We start from the raw sequence: 20,280 nt of genomic DNA on the forward strand, positions 1-20,280 counted from the left end.
GCCCTTCATTCCACTGGCTCAGCCAAGGTCAGGCAGGCAGATGACCTCCATGCCCCAGCAGCCTGACGATGTCTCTTCTAGAGGCAAGGCTGGTGCTGCCATTGCTTCCTCCACGTGAGTGATACAAGTGCCATAGGAAAAGGCCAATCCGAGAGTCCACAGCCCGCAACAGGAGGCAACCACTGCCCAGGGAGCAGCAGACATGAGGCAAAGGAGATGCAGGGAGACATTTAATTTACATAGCAGCCACTTGGGGTCCAGTCAGAGCTGGGGCAGTGGGGAAACCTATAACCCCAGAGGGTACCCCCAGACCCCCGGCCCCCGGGAGACCAGTCCTCACCAACCCTTGGATGGGCTCCCAAGGTTGTGCAGAAGATGCTCCAGTCAAAAGGAGAGAGACATTTGGGAATAAGGCTGTCCCCAAGTTGGGGGAAGTCCACGGCCTGGAGTTGGTGGCCTATGTGGTGGCCCAGGGGTCTGAGAGACCAGTTCATGTCCTGGGCGAGTCCTCAGCCTGGTAGCCCTAAAGGAAGCCTTCACGGCGGAACTGTTCCTGGAGGAGGGCGCGGTACTGGTCAAATCCTCCTTCCACGCGGGTGACGCCACCTCCTTCGCACACCCATAACTCCCGGCACACCAGCCTGATAAAGCGTTCATTGTGGGACACCAGAATCACGCCACCCTGAAAGACAGGAGAGCAGGAGGTGCTGAGGGGGACACGAGAGGCACCGAGGCCTGGGGAGGAGTGGGCAGGGTGAAGGCACACTCACCCTGAAACTGCTGAGGGCACGGCCCAGAGCCTCGATGGTCTCCATGTCCAGGTGGTTTGTGGGTTCATCCAGAATGTAGAAGTTGGGGCTGGAAGGCAGAACCCAGGAAGGTAGGCAGTGAAGGGGTGCGGTGAGAGAAAATAAAGCCTTCTGATACAGTTTTCTACTGGGCAAGAAGGGAAAATGGGAGGGGAAGAGCTCTAGAAAATGAGGCCTCACCAGGGCATAGTCATCTGAGCAAAGGCCACTCGGCTCTTCTGGCCCCCAGACAAGCTGGCAACAGGGCGCATAGCCAGTTCTCCGGAGATGCCATACCGACCCAGCTGGTGACGGTACTCCTCCTCAGGCCGCCCTGGAAAAGGACTCCCCAGATCAGGTGGCTTCTTGGCCCAACTCCCTCCCTCTACCCTCCAGCCACACCTCCAAGTCCCCATGTCCTTCCATCTAGGCTTGGGAGGGCTGCTCTGCACTCACCCCAAGGCAGGTCTAGCTGCCGGGGTCAGTCTCATTCCTCTTTCTCCCACTCAACTCACCAGGAAACTTGCGTGCCAGCAGTTCCACAGCACTGACATTTAGGTCCAACTGCTCCACGTGGTGCTGGCTGAAATAGCCAATCTTCAGATTCCTGAAGGCAGAAACCGAGGTGGTAAAGCAGACAAAGGCAACAGCCATGAAGGAGCGCAGGAAGCGTGGGTGCCTGCAAGTGTGCTCACTGGGGGGGGGGGTGTGCCTGACCTGTGAGCATGTCTGATGCCCCGAACAGGTGCCAGGTCCCCCATAAGCAGCTTCAGCATAGTAGACTTCCCGGCCCCATTCTCTCCAACCTTAAGAAACGTGAAAACGTCATACAGTGTGTGCCAGAAAAATAAATACTGTAAGTTCTCACTCATATGTGGGCACTAAAAAATGTTTAGCACATAGAAGTAGAGAGTAGAGTTCTGGTTACTAGAGGCTGGGAAGGGTAAGCGGGGAGGAGGGGAATTGAGAGAAGGGATCGGGAGAGGTTGGTTAACCAAAACAAAATTGTAGCTAGATAGAAGGAATGGAGGAATAAGTTTGAGGGTTCTACAGCACTGCAGGGACGCTACAGTTCACAATGACTGATTGTACATTTTTAAAAAGCTAGAAGATTTTGAATGTTCCCAACATAAAGTGATAAATGTTTACGGTGAATATGCTAATTACCCTGATTCGAACATTACACATGTATGGAAATATCACTCTGTACCCCGTAAACATGTATAATTATGTATCAATAAAAAGCACTGCTGTGTGTAACACAGAAGGGAAGGAAATCAGAAGGGGTCTCAGGCAGTCCCCAGTCCCAATGACTCCTTCAACAACCAAAAAAATACTTTTAAGGACTCTAGCCGGGCGCAGTGGCTCACGCCTGTAATCCCAGCACTTTGGGAGGCCGAGGCAAGCAGATCATTTGAGGTCAGGAGTTTGAGACCAGCCTGGCCAACATGGTGAAACGCTGTCTCTGCTAAAAATACAAAAAATAAGTTGGGCATGGTGGCGGGTGCCTGTAATCTCAGCTACTCATGAGGCTGAGGGAGAATTGTTTGAACCCAGGAGGCGGAAGTTGCAGTGAGCCAAGATCGTGCCATAGAAATCCAGCCTGGGCAACAGGGCGGGACTCTGTCTCAAAAAAAAAAAAGAAAAATACATGTACTAAGGGGATCAATACTTGAGTATTTGCTAAGTGCTGGGGGGGACTTACTTCTCCCAATACCATCCCAGGCAGATGCCAGCACCATCTTAAGGATTAGGAAGCTGCTTGGTAACCAAGCTAGGAAATGGTATAGTCAAGATCCGAAGTCTGACCCTGAAGCCCATGCTGTCTCCTCAATGTCTCAAGATTTAGAAAACTCAGAACTGAGATCAATAAGGTAAAGCACTGCTTTAAGTATTTTTAAAACACTATATACCAGGCTCTTCCTCCCTGAAGAGCAGCACTGTGCAGCCAGAGGACAGGGCTAGTATAAGTCCTGCACAGTCCTTAGCCCAGGTCCTCTCTCCTGTTCCATGGACCTCATCCCTTTACAGCTTGAGGATCTGGGCCAATCCACACCACACACTGCGACAGGAGACTCCCAGCTCACAGCACAGAGAAACAGCAGCCATACCACACAGATGCGAGACTCGAGATCAGCAGACACGGAGAGGCGACTGAAGATGACGTGCTTCGGATCATAGTAGAAATCCACCTCATCTAGCTGCAGAATTGGTGGCGAGAACTTCTCAAACCCATCAGGGAATCTGCAGGAGGTAGGGGTGAGGATGTGGGGGCAGTTGGAAGCAAGCAATTCCCCACCAGCCACACTGGCCCAGCACTTACTTCATTACGACCTCTGATTCCTTGTCCACAGGCTTCAGCTCAGGCCTGGGGGAAGAGATCAGGTAGACTAGATTTATGACTTAAAAAAATAACTTCCTATACAAGTAATATATGTTCAGAGAAAACTTAGAAAGGGCTTGTACTCCTACCACTCAGGTATCATTACTTTAGAGTACACTGTTCTCGTTTACTGCATGCTAAAAAATAGAATTAGGCTTTTTGTGACTTTTTACCCCCAGTTACTATATTGTGATATGTTTCCATGTTGCAAACATCTAAGCCTTATGATTTTAAGCTTCCTGCCAGCACTTATAGAAAAGGCACTTCAAGGTTAAACTCCCAATGCACATTGTCATTGGTTATTAAGGAAATGCAAATCAAAACCACAATGAGCTATCACTTCACAGCCACTAGGATGGCTGAAACTAAAAAAACAAACAGTCAATAACAGTGTTGCCAAAGACGTGGAGAAATCGGAACTCTCATTCCTTGCTGGTAGAAATGTAAAATGATGTTGCTGCTTTAGAAAACAGTTTGACAGTTCCTCAAAACATTAATGTGGAATTACCATGTAACCCAGCAATTCTGAGCCTAGGTATGCACCCAAGCAAGCTGAAAACATATGACCACACAAAAATTTGTACACCAGTGTTCACAGCAACATTACTCATAATTACCAAAATGGAAACAACCCAAATGTCCCCTAATGACTCAATAAACAAAATGCTGTATATCCACACAATAGAATATTATCCAGCCACGAAAAGAAATGAAGCTCTGATGCACACTACAACATGGATGAGCCTCACACATGATGCCAGGTGAAAGACGCCAGGCACAAAGGTCACATACTGTACGATTCCATTTATATGAAACGCCCAGAGTAAGCAGATACATAGAAGCAGAAACAGGAAGTAAATTAGTGGTTGCCACGTGCTAGTCAAGATTAGCCTTCTAAGAACAATGTGGAATACTCTGCCTCCAAGCAGAGGAGGAAGTCACAGGTGGCTTCTAGTGAAGGGGAGACCTGGAATGGTAGGGCAAGGGTGGCCTGCAAATGAGGAAGGAGACCAAGAGAACAGGAGTCAGGGCCCGGCCAAGGATGCTGTACTCACAGCTTCTCCAGCATCTTGAGTTTACTCTGCACTTGAGAGGCCCTGTTGGCATTGTAGCGAAACCGGTCAATGAAAACCTGCAGGTGGAAGAGTGCAGGCATTGGTCAAACTCCCCAACATCCCCCACTCTGGAACCCCTGGGATGAGACCCCTAGCCCTGCGAGGCCCCACACCTGGATGTGCTGGCGATACTGCTGCTGTGCCTCGTATTCACGCTGCTGGTTGAGCAGCCGCTCCTGCTTACTCTTGATGAAGGTCTCAAAGTCTCCCCGGTAACCATCTAGCCGCTGGCTGTGCAGGTGGATGATGTCTGTGGCGATGGCATTCAAGAAGTTGCGGTCGTGGGAGACGACTAGGATTGTGGAGGGCCACGTCTGAGGGGTCACAGGACAGCAGGCCCAGTTTGGGAGGGCAGTCAGTTCTCTGGCCCCCAGGTATCTTGGAGGCCGACTTTCCCCAACCCACTCCAGCACCCACGGGCACTCACCTGCAGGTAATTCTCCAGCCACAGTATGGCCCTGACATCCAGCATGTTTGTAGGTTCTGGAGAAGGAGGGGAGCACACACTTGGGATTGAAGGGCTGGAGAACTAGGAACTTGGATGCTACCACCCCCGTCCATCCTAAAGTCAGGGTACCCCATTTCAAACTCACCATCTAACAGCAGAAGATCTGGCCTATGAAAAAGAATACACCGCTTGAGGTTTTAGGTCAGCAACTCATGCCACCTCTCAAGAGCTAAGACCAATCTTCCATAGGGCTCCATACACTGGCCCAGAAGACTCACCTAGCAAATAGGGCCCGGGCCAGGGCCAGCCTCATCCTCCAGCCACCTGAGAACTCCCTAAAGAATGATGGAGCCACATTAGGGGTGGGTGTTCATCAGGGCAGGAAGCGGCTGAGACAACAGGGTTCAAAGCCAAGAATGGCAAGGGTCACTCACCGGGTGGGCTGCTGCTGCATTATAGGGGTAAAGCCAAGCCCAGCGAGAATGACTGACGCCCTAGTAGAGAAGAAATTGAAGAACTCAGTTGGAACAGTCCACAGAAGGGAAAGGAAATCTGAAGGAGGGAGGGGGAGCTTTAAATACCTAGCAGGTGCCTTGTCAGCCTCAATCTCCTCCAGTTTGGCATAGATTTCTGCCAACTCTGCAGCTTCAGAGCCCTCTGCCCTGGAGGGAGGAGAAACAGCAATTGGCCTAAGTGGGGGCAATCCAGGAGGATGTCCTGCACCCTATACCATTTGAAAGAAGGCCATTGGCTACCTTGTGGCTGGAAGAGGAAGAGAATACAGGAAGGATTTGCACAGTGCTCATTACCTTGGGCACTATGGAAATGGGCACTGTGGAAAGAGCAAGGGCTTTTGAGTCCCACAGTGCCAAGTTCTAAGCTCTGCTGATTACTAGGATGGACATGCAAATTATGGATTGTTCCAGGATGGCAGGCACTCTGTGAAGGACAGCAGCTGCTGGTTGCTCCCCAGCCGGAAGCCCTCACCTGCCAGCAGCAATCTGGGCACTGAGCTCCCGCTCCCGCCGTAGCAAATCCTCTCGCACACTGTCACTCTCCAGCACACTCTGCAGGGCAGGAGTGTCATCTCCAGCAACCTCTTGCTCAACGTGCAGCAGGGAAATGTGCGCTGGCACCCGCAGACTCCGGGTGGCTAGCATCTTCAGTAACGTTGTCTTCCCCAACCCATTCCGTCCCACCAGCCCATAACGGCGGCCCCATGCCAGGTTCACATCTGCTCCAGCCAGCAATACTCTGCAGGAGTGGAGAAAGGAGACCAAAGATGCTCTAGAAATAGGTGCACAGCAAGTTTAGTGACAAACCTCACATTGTTTGTAGCCCCGTTTCATCTCTCCAACTTCTCCTCTGATTAGAAAAAGAAAGCCAACCCCTGCCACCACTATCCCCTCACCTATCGCCAAAAGACACATCAAAGTTCTCAATTCGCACATCATAGGATTTGTTCTTGCCAGATGATTCCAACCGACTCTCCTTTCTGCTGCCTGCCTGGCTGGCTGATGCCTCTTCTAAGACTCTTTAAAGGAAGAAATGGACAGCTCTTAGTGCTCCCCACCACCTTCTGTCCAGGCAAAAACTGCTCCGCTCTCTTCTGAGCCATGCTTCCCCCACTCACAGAGGGCTGCTGGTCTTGAGCGTGTCCTTCTCTGAGCGCTTCTCCTGCTTTGCCTTAAGTCGGGCCTCGGCCTTCTCCAACTTCTTTGCATTCACTGTCTAAGGATCCAAACACATCGACTTCACTCTAGGGTGTAGGCTCAGAAAGGAACCCCAAGAGAGAACATCTTGAGTAAACCCTCTTAACTTACCCATGATGAACAGACTCAAAGGCTCAGGGAAAGACATAGTCAGAAATCCCCCAAAAAGATACTCCAATTAGACAGTCAACTCCCAACCCCATCACAGACACAGTCCCCTCCCTTGCTTCCTCCTCCTCACCGAGGACTGTTCCCTCTTTAGCAGTCCTGGAAGTTTGGTTCCACAGTCTGTAAGCGATAAGAAAAGCAGTCACCTTCTCCCTGAGGGAAGGGAAACTAACACTTTGAGTGACTAATATGAACCAGGCACAGACACAGACGTTTTCTATAAAGCCTTATAATCCTGCAGATAGATGGCTATTATCTTCCCTGCACTAAAACAAAACAAAAACAAACAAAACAAACAAACAAAAAACTCACATAAAAGGATAAAGAGGCATAGACGAGGCTGGGGAAGATAACCAACTCTTACAAGATCATGCAGCTGGTTAGTAAGTTGCAAAATTGGGGGTGAAAGCAAGTCTGTCCAGCTCCAGGCTCTTATGCTTCCTACCACACCCAAGAGCTGGGAGAACCCTTCAACCTCCTCCCCATCCCCATCATGGGGTCTTTTGCCCTCTGGGAAGACATCAACTAGCTCCTACAACCCTGTCCTGTGGAAAAGACGTAGGAGCCCTAAGCTGCAGGGAGCAGATGGTTGGGGGCGGAGAAAAGGACAGGAGGGCAGTTAGTTCAACTTCCCCTCACTCTCACCGTAGTTCTCTGTTATCTTTGACAACTGGATGGGAGAGTCCAGTAGCACCTGGCTATTTCCCTGGCTCTGTGGCTCAGCCCTGTGTGGGTAGGGATAGAAAGCGCAGTTAGGAGTTGAGGGAAAAGCTCTATGACCATCAGATCTTCTTCCCCCACCTCTTGTCTCCGGACCGTTCGCCGCCCTTTCGCCCCCATCAACCCGTACTCCCTGGCACATACAGGCGCAGAGTGTTGTACATGCGCTGGCACACGGCCCTGATGCCCGCGTCATCCTTGCTGTCCCCGGACACCTCTTGCAATAGTTCCCCCACAGCTTCCACCAGGTCATCCACAGACTCGAAGTCCGCGCTGCCGCTGTGCAAGACGCCTGAGTAGGGCGTGGTAGAACGAGGAAGGTATCGGGTAGGATGGACACACAAGCAGCTTCAGTCCCCAGAGGCCCCACTCCAGGCTCCAGACCCAACCGGCCCCCGGGACAAGAGGTCATGCAGATGAGAGGCCTGGCAACAGTCCCAGGCACGACGCTCGCTTAGACTTTCCCCCAACCTCCACTTCGGTCTCCCCAGCCGGCCGATTCAGTTCTGCTTACCCGTCACGTAGTCGAAGACTTGTCCGTCAATTTCGGGGAACTCGCTCCGCAAGATTTCGGCGCACGTCGCCATGTTCCAGTCAGCAGCCCGTCCGCGCAGTCGCTGTGAGACCCCGGCCTAGGCCCGCCCCCTGCCTTGCCCCGGAAAGCTCGCCCTTCCTTGCAAGGCGCATGCGTAGCGGTGACGCAAGAAAGGAGCGGAGTGCGCGGAGCCCGGTGGGCGGGGCGAACGGGGCCTTGAGGAGAGGCGCCGAGTCTGCGCCCGAGCCGCACTCTCTGCGCGTGCGCGACGCCTTTTCCACTGAAAGATTAGCCACATGTGCGGTTCTTGCTGCCTTCTGGGAGGTGGAGTTTTCAGAGCGAGGGGTAGGGTGGGAGCTCAAGGTTTATCAGGGCCGCGAGGCACCGGTGGTCTGGCAGATGGGAGCCTCCCAAGAGGCAAGCGGCTGATAAAGTATTTTGGCTTTGCCAGGTTTTATGCGCTCCCTCGAGGCGCGTCTGCTGCTGCTGCTGCGCACCCAGCGAGGTCCATTTTGGAGCTCGCCCAGAGCTTTGCTGACTCACCCCGGTCCCTCTCAGAAGCCCCCTGCTCAGTGCTTTGCTTTCGCGGGTCCCCACACCCTACGGGCTCCTCAGCCTGGTTGCCAGCGCCACCCGCCTCCCCGCCTCGACCTGCCTCTTCACACTTAATTCAGCCGACCTTTGTGAATGAAGCCAATTCAGTTCTTCCACCACCCCAGGGCACGACCAAATCCACCGCCAAAGGGCAAGAAAACCAGGACAATGTGGCCTGTATAAATTATTTCTTACGTACACCCAAAGCAGACTTCTCCGCACTCAGTAAATGCCAGTAAAAGGCTATTTCCTTTCACTGATTCCCTCAGGAAGTTAGGAATTTCCTCCAAAATGACGCTACTGCTTTACATTTAAAACGTAAATTTTCCTCCGATGGTTTTCTAAAACTGGCACCGAAAATTACATTACCCATTCACCTCTTTGGATTAAACACTGCCATGATGAGGAATCAATCCGGATACTGAACCATTTTACAGGAAATACAGGTAAAGAGGCATATGTTAAGTGACTTCTTGGGGACAACAGGCAAATTCTGATGGGGGAAACTACAGAACTCTGGTTTCTTCGACAAAATTGCAAGACCTGAAGGGAAACATCGATTTTTAAAATTTGAGAAGCATTAACCAACCACAATGGACCTTGTCTGGAAAAATTTGGTAAGACACCTGGTTAGTGAACACAGATTGGATGTGATATTAAGGAACAGGTCACACACTGATCATAGTTGAAGTTGGGTGATGAGACATGGAGATGCATTATATTCTTTTTTTTTTTTTATTTGAGACGGAGTTTCACTCTTTTTGCCCAGGCTGGAGTGCAATGGCGTGATCTTGGCTCACTGCAACCTCCACCTCCTGGGTTCAAGCCATTCTCCTGCCTCAGCCTCCTGAACAGCTAGGATTACAGACATGCACCACAACGCCCAGCTAATTCTGTAATTTTAGTAGAGACGGGGTTTCTCCATGTTGGTCAGGCTGGTCTCGAATTCCTGACTTCAGGTGATCCACCCATCTCGGCCTCCCAAAGCGCTGGGGTTACAGTGTGAGCCACCGCACCCAGTCCATTATATTATTCTGCTTGCAAATCTTTCCTCCTACCACCCACTCAGCAAGATTTGGGAAGCGTGGGTAAATGATGGAATTAAAAGGTCAATTTCTTAGGATGGCTATAAGACCAAATGTAAACTTGACTTAATCTATACTTAATCTAATTAGAAAACGTCTGCCTAAGAATTAGAGAAAGAGCTGGGTGCTGTGGTGGCGCGTGCTTGTAATCCCAGCTACTCCAGAGGCTGAGGCAGGTAAGATCTCTTGAGCCTAGGAGTCCGAGGACCAAGGGGAATAAAAAGGAGCTAGAGAAAGATCTACCCCCAGGGTACTGGGGCCTGCTGGGTCTGCTTGTCCTTGAGGCTTTCTTAGAGGAGCCAGGAAACCTAGGCCCAAAACCCACAAGGATAAGGGCTTGGATGGCCCAGGAGACACCTAACTGGGACAAGACAAGGAAAGAGCCTTTAGAGTATTCAGAACAGAAAACTGCGGAGAGAGCAACACCAATTCCCTCCCCACGTAGCTCCGACATCAACACTTTAGCCAGCAACTCCACTCTACAGAGTTTATTGGGTTTATAACTGGACGAAGTCACACGTGTACAAAATGAAGCTCACACTATCCCAAAGCAGAGTAGGGACTGAGGGCTGGGGATCCGTTACTGGCCTTTGGGGGAGCTCTGAGGTGAGGGGTGCAACCAACCCTCCCACTCCAGAGGTGCGGCCACAGGCATGGGAAGGAAAGGAAACCCACCTGGCTTTGGTCACAGAACTCAGAGCCTGGCACTACGCCAGGACAGACAGGTGGAGGGGAGAGCAGGAGCCTCAGAACTTCCCTGTCCAGGGAGCCCAGGGGCTACTCCACCAGTCCCACTTGCAATGTGCTTGGCCCAGACCTAGACTCAGGGGCTGGTGCAAAGGGAAGGCAGCAAAGCAGGAGGGAGGAGACACTGATGTGTGGTGGGAGAGGGAGCGGCACCTGGACCTGTGAAAGAGGGTGGGTAGGGAGGTGGGCTAGCTGCCTAATGGCAGCTAGCAGCGAGTTTCATATATGCCGCTGCGGCCAATGTAGCGCACCCATTTGATGACATCATGGTCGCTGTAGTTCAGCTTCGGTTCAAATACCTTCAAGTAGCGCACCTTGAGGCCAGAGGGCGCAAATGGCACCTGGGCAAGGACAGCTCGTTAGAAATGTGGCCTTCCTCTTACAGCTGCTCTCCTCTGGGAAGTCCCGTTGCCCTGCCCTACTTCATCTCTACTACAGGTGTTTGAATGGCTGGGGTCCTTAAAGAAGCTGGGGTGGTGAGGGACCCTCTAAGAGGTGACTGAAGAAGAAAGCCCTGCTGGTGACACCCGGAATCAGTTCCTTTCATCAGCAGGAGACAGCAACCAACGAACTGCTTTAGAACATACTTATCCTGCTCAATATTATGAACTTAAAAATAAGGTGGAGAAAATTATGTCTAACATGCGCAAAGCAAAGTCAGCCCATTATCCTGTCTGTAAGTAAACTTTGTGTCTTACCTGGCATTTAAACAATCTAAGTTTTTCGAAAGAACTGTGTTAGGATGGCCGGGCGCGGTGGCTCAAGCCTGTAATCCCAGCACTTTGGGAGGCTGAGGCGGGCGGATCACGAGGTCAGGAGATCGAGACCATCCTGGCTAACACAGTGAAACCCCGTTTCTACTAAAAAATACAAAAAAACTAGCCGGGCGAGGTGGCGGGCGCCTGTAGTCCCAGCTACTCGGGAGGCTGAGGCAGGAGAATGGTGTGAACCCGGGAGGTGGAGCTTGCAGTGAGCCGAGATCCAGCCACCACACTCCAGCCACCGCACTCCAGCTTGGGCGACAGAGTGACACTCCATCAAAAAAAAAAAAAAAAAAAAAAAAAAGAACTGTGTTAGGACAAGCTAAGAGAAGTAAAAGATTTGCCTCACTATGAACAGTGACTTCGACTAAGAGGCTTGAAAGGGGAAGAATGGATCTATGAATTAAAGCCAGTTCTTCTTTCTAAAGGCCTCAGTTTCCTCACCTCTAAGGTGCAGCGGTTTATCGGAATGATCTCTAAGAGCTTTTCCAGCATACCCTGGCATGACTCTAGGCCCCTCCTCTGCCATACCTCAAAGTTCATGGAAATGGGGGGTCGAGCCCATTTCTTCTTGTCGTTGGTAGGCAGAAGCTCAATCTCTGCGCTGATCTGCGATTCCTTCATGCCTGCCATGCGCTTGATCCTAGGAACACAGGGACAACGGGCAGCCCATTGTAGCTTGGAGGAGTTTCGAGGGCAGTTGCCCATTTTAAGAAAGGAGCACGCCCAGGAGCTTGCAGGAGGTGCCAGAACAAGGAGAAGTGGTCAGGACCCTGCTAACCACTTGCTATGGAAGCTTGGGTCTACTTCTTTAGGACAACAGGATGCAGTTTCTGCCTAGACACTTGGGCATGCTATCTTTGCTTTGTTTGCTTCACAGATACATTACAAAGGTAAGCAGGGAAATGCCAAAGCATCTTAAAAAATAAGCACGTGCATGAACCCAAATGCAGGCATGTACATACTCACATGGAGGTATAAAGGCTGACAGTACAAGCAGAGGCTCCTAGAAAAGCAAACAGGCACACTCCCCCACCCCTCATTCAGAAGGATCAAAGGTGAAAACAAGAGGGTACACTGGGATCTTAAACCTGCTGTGGCCTAATGAAGACTCACTTCCACACGATGGCATTCTCGCTGGCCTTGTACTTGGCCTTCCCCTTCATGCAGATCACCTGCACCCCACTTGTGTTCAGTGGGGTTGGGATCCTCACCTAGAAGTGACACACCTGTCAGGGAGCTCTGTCAAGCTGTGACATCAGCTGCCTTTATTCCTAGGGACAAGTTCTTCCTCCTCCCCGAGCCCTTGTCCTCACCTCAATCTTCTGAGCCAGCAGTGAGGGTTTAAAGTTGGACTTGATGACCACCTTGACCTCCAGTTTGGTGCGTCCCACTTCTCGCACTAGCGGGATCACTCGGAAGGGAAGGATGATGTCCTTGGTTGTGCGATACCTTATGGGATGGGAAGCAAGGTTACCAAAGAGCTGACCCACTTCCTCTCCCCAATCTGCCAGCAGCACTGGCTGCCTCCTCCTCACACCCCAATGGCACCTCATAAGCTCAAACTCTCCATCTGGCGGGATAAAGCTGATGCTGCGTTCAGAGTCAAACTTGCTGAGTCGTACACACTGGTGGAAGGTGCAGTCATCAATGGCAATTGATTGCTTCCCACTGCAAGCAGGGGCACAAGAGGAGGTCTCATTGGTACAGGAGAATGACAGGTGTCATGCTGGGAGACCACTCCACCCCAGGCTGGCACCAGAGACTATGAAAAGCTGCTAGAATGCAGCTTTCTGACTCGGAGGTCTGCCCCAGAGCTTGGGATGAGAGGAAAACCTTGTAAACTCATCTCTTGGGGGCCCTGCTGCTCGGGACCTGGGTGTTTCAGGCACACTGGGCAGAGGAGGCTGTCAGTATGTACAGAAGAGGCCTTGGTCCTAGGGACCAAACAAAGGGGCTTGCTCTGAGGACAATCCCCTCATCTCTCTTAGCACTAATGTCAAGAGCGAACAGCCAGGCTTACCGTCAGGAACAGAGTTTGCAATTACAGTGGGAATGAAATCCAGAAGAAACCTGTGGTTCACTAGACCCCACTGATCCCTCCAAGGGACACCCTTTCCCACCAGCTCTCCTGCCTCAGGCACCTCTTGCTTGTTTCATCAGCTGTGCCTTTGCCCTGCTTTTCAATAACAATCTTGTCATTCATCCCAAACTTGCATTCAGGCATGCCACTCAGGTAGCTCTTCATCACCACCCGGCCCGACACATGGGCACTCAGCACCTGCCCTGGTGATGGAACAGATAAATGGGGAGCAACAGAGTCAGGCAGGCAGGCCCAGGATCCTGCCCTGGGGTCCCTCCAGCTTTGTCGTGAGAGGGACCTCACCTTGTGGGGACATGAGCAGGTTCACACTCTCCAGCACATCCAGGAAGAGCTCATTCCGGCGATACTTGATACCCTCTCGCCGCCAGCCAATCTGCCCAGTCACCTGGCTGGTGATCTGTGACTGCTCTTCTTTTGTCTACATGGGAGCAGAAACAAACAGCAAGGGCCTCACTCCCCTCTCCCTTTAATCATCCTGTCTCTATCCCCACTCCACCCTCATTCCCCATCCCTTCTAATCCCCACCTGTTATCCATTTTCCCCTATAAGCCCCAAAGGGCAGGGCCTGGAGAAACAAAGCAAAGCGGCAAGGGCGGAAGCTAAGGGAAGGGCTTACCTGATGCTGGAGGCCGCAGGGCCAACGAGGTGCCCACATGAAGCAGCAAGGGAGGCAGAAAAGGAGGAGAAAGCTATGAGGTTTGGATCCTATAGGAGAGGGCCCAAGCTCTCTCTTCCTGAGGAACACCAGGCCTCAAGACCAGGCCTCCTCCCCCAGCCCTCAGTGCAAAAGGAAACTGCTTGAGCTGTATTCCTGGTAACAGAGATGCTGAACTGGCTGCTCCTGCAGTGGGAGGACCACATAGAGCAAAATAGGCCTGCAATCATGGCAGGAGGCTCAGGCCAGCACTTCCTGTTATGGGAGGGCTTATGAGTCAGCTCAGACAAGGCTCAGGGGCCAGCTGAGATGAAGGGAGATTGGCCTGCACCCTGACTATAGTCTGCACAATTCAAGTACCTGACTCTTGATGCCCTGCTGCGTGATGAAGGTTTTCAGCGCGCCTGTCTCGGAATTCTGTGGATAGCCAAAGTCTAGAATCTCTGAAAAAGAAGGGAACCATCAGCCCCTGGACAAACCTTCTCATTCCAGTCCCTACATGGACCTACACATGTCTGATTGGCACAACTCCCAAAGACCATGTGGGATCATCTGCAACAAAGTCTTCTAGCTTTGTAGCATTTATTCTGTGATTTCTGCTTTATAGGAAAACAATTCAAATGTTTGAGTTTTTCAAATAGAGAAATCAAGGCCAGGCGCAGTGGCTTATGCCTATAATCCCAACACTTTGGGAGGCCAATGTGGGAGAATCACTTGAGCCCAGGAATTCAAGACCAGCCTGGGCAACATAGTGAGACCCAGCTCTACAAAAAATAGTAAAAATGAGCCAAGCATGGTGGCATGTGCCTGTGGTCCCAGCTACTCAGGAGGCTAAGGCTGGAGGATTGCTTGAGCCTGGGAGGTCAAGGCTTCAGTGAGCTGCGATTACACCACTGCACTCAGCATAGGCGACAACAGTAAGACCCTGTCTCAAAAAAAAAAAAAAAAAAGCAATAGAAGAGTCACATGGCCAGTGGGTAGCAAATCAAGAAGCTTTGAGCTGTTTTCTCCAGAAAATAGACAATGGGAAGGTGGAAGGATTCACCTTCCCTTAGATCACACTCTACAGAGAAACAGAGATAACGGTGCACCCCCAGGGGCTTGTAGTATCTCACTCTCTCCCAGGCTCTGAAGCAGCTGCTGAGATGGAAAACTGGGTGGACAGTCAGTGAAGTAAGGGCCAAGCCACAAAGGAAAGAGGATGAATACAGGAGGCTCAGCACCAAACCTGAGTCAGGTTCCTAGCCCCTTGGAAGACCAAAACTTCCCCTCCCCACCTGCTGGCCTATTTCTGTGTTCTATTTCAGACCAGCCTTTAGGTTTGGATGTGAACTGGCCTTCTGAGGGGCATAGAGATCCTAGCCCAAGAGACCAGATACTCAGGAAAGAAAGTTCAGAGTGTACCAGAGCCTCGGACCTACACCCACTTTCAGGCCAGGCCCAGCCTGGTTCTTTCCCACCCTAGGCCCCCTGCCCTGCCAGCCCACCAGCCTCACCATCCAGCAGCTCATATATGAGTACAAAATTGTTCTTGATGTTTTCCTCGCTGATCTTGCCAAAGTAGGCAGCCATCACGTCACACATCTTATAGAGGAATTCGAAGACCATGGCAGCGTTGACATTCTGCTTGGTGACTGCTGCCAGCCAAATGTTGGACCGCTTAACGTGGAAGAAGCTGGTGCGAGCAATGTTGGTGACGGGGCTGCGCACCTGCTGCCGGGCATGGATAACATTGACCCGAAAGGCATCCACTGCGTTCCTCCTGAGGGAAAAGGGTACATAGGGCCTGCTCAGCACCCAGGCGAACCTTACCCCACAAGGATCAACCACAGCTGCTAAGAGCTCCACCCACCTTTCTGCAGAAGTCTGACACACAATCTAAAGAAAGCCAATGCCTAAACCACTGGGGTGGTTCCCTTCTTATGACCCCCTGTGGAGGCATGGGAAGAGTGCCTGAGCTGGGCTAGTGTCTAAAGGCCACAAGAAATAGGGAAGTCAACTATTAAGGCCGATGTAACCTTAATAAAGTGAGGTTCATCAGGTTTAGAGACAGATATTCTTGACTCCCAGGGCTGGCCCTAATTTCCCAGCTTTATCTAGCTTCCCTGTAAGCTCCCAGGTCCAAGACAGAAAGAGACACTGCTTCTGCAGTCCTCCCGCTAGTGATCCCACCAGTGGGGAGGGCCGACTCCTCCAGATGTTAGACAAAGCCAACATGGCTTCAGAAGTCACAAAGGAGGAAGTACCAAGGGGCCATGGAACTGTGCTACCCATTCTTGCCCAGGATCCAACTCCAGAGCAAGTTCAGGGAATGAAAAAGGATGCAGGAAAACAATGATGGGGGCAGGGCCCCCACCCACCTGTACCTGGGCAGCAGCTTGAGAGGCCGCTTACCTATTGCTACGGCAGTCAATGAGATGGGATGAGAGAAATGACGCCAGCAAGAAGAGGAGAGTGACAGCAACGAGAGAGAGGGTTAGACACACGACACACCAGGAGGGCAGCACACACCATGAGGTGGAAGCAGACAAGACAGGCAAGGCGGCGTGTGACCTGGCCTTGGCTTGCCTAGTCCATCCAACGCAGGAGGGGGGCCGGGGGTGCGGGGTGTAGCCAGCCAGGTTCAGGCAGGCCAGGCCTTGCCACAGCTGCAGCTCTAGCTCATGCCACACCACCAGCCAATGGACAAACACCCGCAAGGGCCAGGCCAGCCCATCAGCCAGGGAGCCAAATGAGGAGCACTGCCACAGGCCCATTCTGTGACTTTATCTCAAGCTCTCTGAGGAAGAAAAACAGGCAGCAGGAACCAGAGGAGCCTAATCTCATTAGCGCCTCCGAGGCTAGGATAGGTCCAGGGTGTGCAAGGGGGCGCAGAATGAGAAGGCAGGCTGTGGCTCTGTGTGAAGGCCCAGGATATGGAGCCGCTCTGGGTCTACTCTGATAAATCAGAGAGGGTAGCATGCCCTCCCTGCCCTTTCTCAGTGACCCAGAGAGTGCCTCACGCTCCCTCCCAGCCTCTCCCCCAGGAATGGCCCAGAGGAACTGAAGACAGCTGAGTCAGCAGCCTGACTCCTGAGAAAGGGAGCAGGAGAGGATTGGGTAGCCTGGAGAGGCTTTCAATAGAATCCAGTGAAGGCGCTTGATATGGGAAGGGCTTCTCAGAGCAAGGCTTAGATGGATTAGTGTCTCCAGCCTGGCCACTAACCCCACCCACTAGAGATATTTCTCCTTCTCCTCAAAGAAGAAATTCACCAGCCTGGGCAAAGGCACTCATCTCCAGCAACCAGGCCTGTATAGAGAAACAGGATGCAGGAAGGGCAGGCGTTCCTAAAGCTGTGGGACCATGCCATTCCACAGGTCCCACCTAGGGGCCAGCAGGCTGGCTGCCGGGTGAATACCACCAGACCTAATGGGAGCCAGGCTACACTAGCTGAGCTTCCAGGGTGCAGCCAGGGGTCAGGGTGGCCCAAGTCAAGCCTCTGGTGGGAACAGACCTAATCCTGCATGCTGGGGCTGAGGGGCTGGAGTGGTGGGGCACAGCTGGCTCCGCCAGTGGACTCACCCGATGTCATCTCGGTAGACTCGGGAGATGAGCACCTCCCCCTTGTGATTATAGATGAATAAGCCTCCAATCATGGCGGCAGATCAGTCTCCGCGGCCCATTGCTCTGAGAACAGACCTAGGACAGGCGGGGGCGGGGTAAAAGAAGACCTCAGAATCCCTGCCAACATCCCCTGTGGAGCTGTGCAGATCACTGGAGCTTTTTTCCTGACTCAACCCTTTAGCAAGTGACCCTGCAGCCCTCCCAGACATGCCCCTCCCCTCAGCTAGGCTCCAGTTCCTGTTTATTCCACACTGGATGGGAGAAAGAAACTGAGAGAGATTAGGCTCAGGACTCTTAAGGCCATTTTAACCCTCCCTTTCCTGGGGCTGAGCATCAGCAACCCCGCCCCCTCTCCCCAGCACTGAGCTCAGGAATGATCCTTTTCGGCGGCGGCTCTCCTGTGCAGACTCTCAGGCTCCCGCCAGTGAGTCACTAAGGCCTGCCTGCCTGCCTGCCTGCCTGCCTGCGGCTGCAGGAATGGCGGTAGGAATTACTCCAGTTGGTTCAGGCCTGGGGCCCCCAGGCATAACCTTTAGAGCATCCAGTCTCTCGGGCTCCACTACCCTTCAGAGAAGGTCGCAGGACCTGAACTTCCGGCACTCTAATTCACAGAATTCAAACATTCCAAGAAAGGGTGTGAGGAGAAGAGAACGGAGCCCTTAGGCCCTAATGTGGACCCGGGAGTGTGGCTTAACCTCTTCCAGGCAGTGGAATAAGAAGGCAAAGGGCAAAAGAGGAAGGTCCTAGTGCTGACAGACTACACTTTCATCACCTAAGCTGCTTATTACAGTTATTTCTGACTACCACCCCCCTTTCAAAAAGCTCTGGAATGCAATAAAAGTAAGGACTGGGGGGTGGGGGTAGTGCAGGCTCATAAAATTAAGAAATCCTTCCATCTGAAATCGTGATTCCAGGCCCATCAAGTAACTCATTTCTGGCCTGGGTGCCTATAAACAAGAGGCAGGGATTTCAGGATGCCTGAATTATCCAAATTATTTGGGTCAAATTAATTTAGACTGCTTGAGAAAAGGCATTAATTTGCTTTTAGATTTCCTGGATTAGCCCTGGTATTAATTTCACAGGGAGTACTTTAGAAGACTTTTCTAAACTGGAAAATAAAGCCTTTTCCTGTGGCTGTCAAGGTCTTCCAGAGGGGTGAGCGGCCTCTCAAGGTGGTGGACTCATCCCATTCCTCAGTCCCAAACAGGCTGGTAGAGGAGATGCAAAATGGAGGTAGAGCCTGGGGCAAAGAATCAAGTCCACAGGTATCGAGTGATAGGTAGGGAAGGGCACCCGAGAACCAGAGGTGGGGCCTTGGGCAGGAATGGAACATTTAGTTAAGGGGAAAGACCGGCAGTGACAGCCAGGCAGCGTCCCCAGGTGAGCCCACAGGAGCAAACTGGGCTGGTGGAGTGCACCTAAAGGTAAGGGTTTCCAGTATGGAAAAGGTCAAGGCTTTAAGAAGGAAAAACCAGCAGGGGGAAATTGACGGTAGTAAATAAGGGAAAGCTGGGGAGACGGAGCCTGCTTGGGGTTCAGGTGCAGAGTAATGAGGGGGTGGTGGGCTTTTCGCCTTGGGGAGATATCGTGGGAAAAGATGGTGCCATGGGGCGCGGGGGCTGTCACAGGTCTAAGGAAGAAAAGCCGTGGGATGTCACTGAACTGAGAGGAGGGGGCGCCGCAGGGTGTGAGATCTGTCACGGTGCAAGGAGGCGGAACAAGGGGGTGTCACTGTCCTACGAGACGGGGAAATTGTCCTTGCGCGGAGGGGTTGGGGGTTGGCACTATCCTAGGGAGGGGGTGCTGCGCAGCGTTCCCGCTCTGGGAGAATTTCAGGCGGTATCCCTCTCATGGGAGGCGCCAGGCGGGTCAGGTGGAGGGCACCGCTCCCCGCCAGCCCTGCAACCTCGCCCCGGGCGCCCCCGCCCCACCGTCAGCTAGCTCCCGGGTCTGAAGGCTGAAGCCACTCCCGGGTGTGGGTAGCTTTCCGCCAGCTCAGCGCACGGCAGGACAAAGCTGGGCGGCGAAGCAGACGACCCGCGGCGTCCTCCCCCGCGCCATAAGGCCAGATCCCCGGCTCACCTGGTGTCCCGAGCGTCCTTCTCTGCCGGCCCGGCCACTCTCCGGATCCCAAGATGTCCGCCCGCCCCCTGCTCGTCTGCCCGCTGCCTCGGCTTTCACCGCAGTGCCGCGGCCCCGCCCCGGTCCCGGCTGCGCGTGCGCGCCCGCCTCTCGCGCCGACTACAAATCCCGTCAGGCCTCGCGGCCTCCTTGCTTGCAATTTGAAGCGCTCTAGGTTTAGCAAAACTACAACTACCGACTGCTTTCGAGAAACCGTCCCCGCCTCAGGAAGGGGTAGGCGTGGCCCTAGCCGGCCCTACCAGAAATACACATTCCAGCATACACCGCTCTACCCGCCTCATTTTTTTTTTTCTTTTCACTGAGCGCTCTGGGAATTGTAGTCCCTGCACTTCCTCCTGTTCCTATTTGTGTTTTGGAGAGTTTTGGAATATTAATGCCATTTGTAGAAGCACATCTGTTAAGCCTGGGATTGCTGTAGGCCTTTTCTGTCTCCAGAGTCCCAGGACTGGCTGTCCTCACTTTGCACACAAATAAATACAACTTGGCAGAAGAGTTTGTACTGAATTTATTGCTTTCTAACACTACCTCTGATTCTCCTAAGCTTTTCTCATGTATTCCGGACATGAGCTTTTTCCAAGGGATCAAGACCCAAGGAGAGGAGCGGGGAGGAAAGAGGAGACTACTTGGGAAGAAACTAAACCTTTTCACAAATATGTCCATGACTGTACACTCTTCCTCGGGGTCAGCTACAGCTTTTCATGAACGAGCCGATGTTCTCC

General features: G+C 52.4%; 2 protein-coding genes across 3 annotated transcripts; both read right to left on the reverse strand.

Annotated features, from left to right (window-relative positions):
* Positions 1-213: 213 nt before the first annotated feature.
* On the reverse strand, positions 214-8,101 carry ABCF3 (ATP binding cassette subfamily F member 3). The gene is made up of 21 exons (XM_023187537.1): positions 7,849-8,101; positions 7,479-7,626; positions 7,260-7,339; positions 6,688-6,734; positions 6,368-6,465; positions 6,146-6,268; positions 5,722-5,988; positions 5,316-5,396; positions 5,169-5,228; positions 5,013-5,069; positions 4,880-4,902; positions 4,714-4,769; positions 4,400-4,600; positions 4,227-4,303; positions 3,112-3,156; positions 2,900-3,032; positions 1,506-1,594; positions 1,304-1,395; positions 990-1,122; positions 771-858; positions 214-682 (listed from the first exon to the last, which is right to left on the reverse strand). The coding sequence occupies exons 1-21, from the start codon at positions 7,919-7,921 to the stop codon at positions 524-526; spliced, it is 2,130 nt and encodes a 709-aa protein (XP_023043305.1). The 5' UTR covers positions 7,922-8,101; the 3' UTR covers positions 214-523.
* A 1,920-nt stretch (positions 8,102-10,021) lies between these two features.
* On the reverse strand, positions 10,022-19,734 carry AP2M1 (adaptor related protein complex 2 subunit mu 1). 2 transcript variants are annotated; one of them, XM_023187538.1, is made up of 12 exons: positions 19,502-19,734; positions 17,378-17,494; positions 15,312-15,577; positions 14,176-14,258; positions 13,777-13,782; positions 13,443-13,578; positions 13,201-13,342; positions 12,608-12,727; positions 12,373-12,508; positions 12,173-12,270; positions 11,588-11,699; positions 10,022-10,636 (listed from the first exon to the last, which is right to left on the reverse strand). In XM_023187538.1, exons 2-12 carry the CDS (start codon positions 17,449-17,451, stop codon positions 10,502-10,504), a joined length of 1,308 nt encoding a protein of 435 aa, XP_023043306.1. In that variant the 5' UTR covers positions 17,452-17,494; positions 19,502-19,734; the 3' UTR covers positions 10,022-10,501. The 2 variants fall into 2 exon arrangements, with proteins under 2 accessions (XP_023043306.1, XP_023043307.1); XM_023187539.1 differs by lacking the exon at positions 13,777-13,782.
* Positions 19,735-20,280: the final 546 nt, after the last annotated feature.

The sequence above is a fragment of the Piliocolobus tephrosceles genome, chromosome 2 (genome assembly GCF_002776525.5).
Source record: "Piliocolobus tephrosceles isolate RC106 chromosome 2, ASM277652v3, whole genome shotgun sequence".
Classification (NCBI taxonomy): Eukaryota; Metazoa; Chordata; class Mammalia; order Primates; family Cercopithecidae; genus Piliocolobus; species Piliocolobus tephrosceles.

Excerpts from the sequence above, each read along its gene's own strand:
- AP2M1 (XM_023187538.1), bottom strand. The coding sequence starts at position 17,451 with ATGATTGGAGGCTTATTCATCTATAATCACAAGGGGGAGGTGCTCATC. Across the intron at positions 12,728-13,200 it reads GCTGATGAAACAAGCAAGAG|TGGGAAGCAATCAATTGCCA; the intron begins GTGCCTGAGGCA and ends CCCTGCTTGCAG. Across the intron at positions 11,700-12,172 it reads GAGAATGCCATCGTGTGGAA|GATCAAGCGCATGGCAGGCA; the intron begins GTGAGTCTTCAT and ends CTGTGTTCCTAG.
- ABCF3 (XM_023187537.1), bottom strand. The coding sequence starts at position 7,921 with ATGGCGACGTGCGCCGAAATCTTGCGGAGCGAGTTCCCCGAAATTGAC. Across the intron at positions 4,601-4,713 it reads GGCTGGAGAATTACCTGCAG|ACGTGGCCCTCCACAATCCT; the intron begins GTGAGTGCCCGT and ends GTGACCCCTCAG. Across the intron at positions 3,033-3,111 it reads GAATCAGAGGTCGTAATGAA|ATTCCCTGATGGGTTTGAGA; the intron begins GTAAGTGCTGGG and ends TACCTCCTGCAG.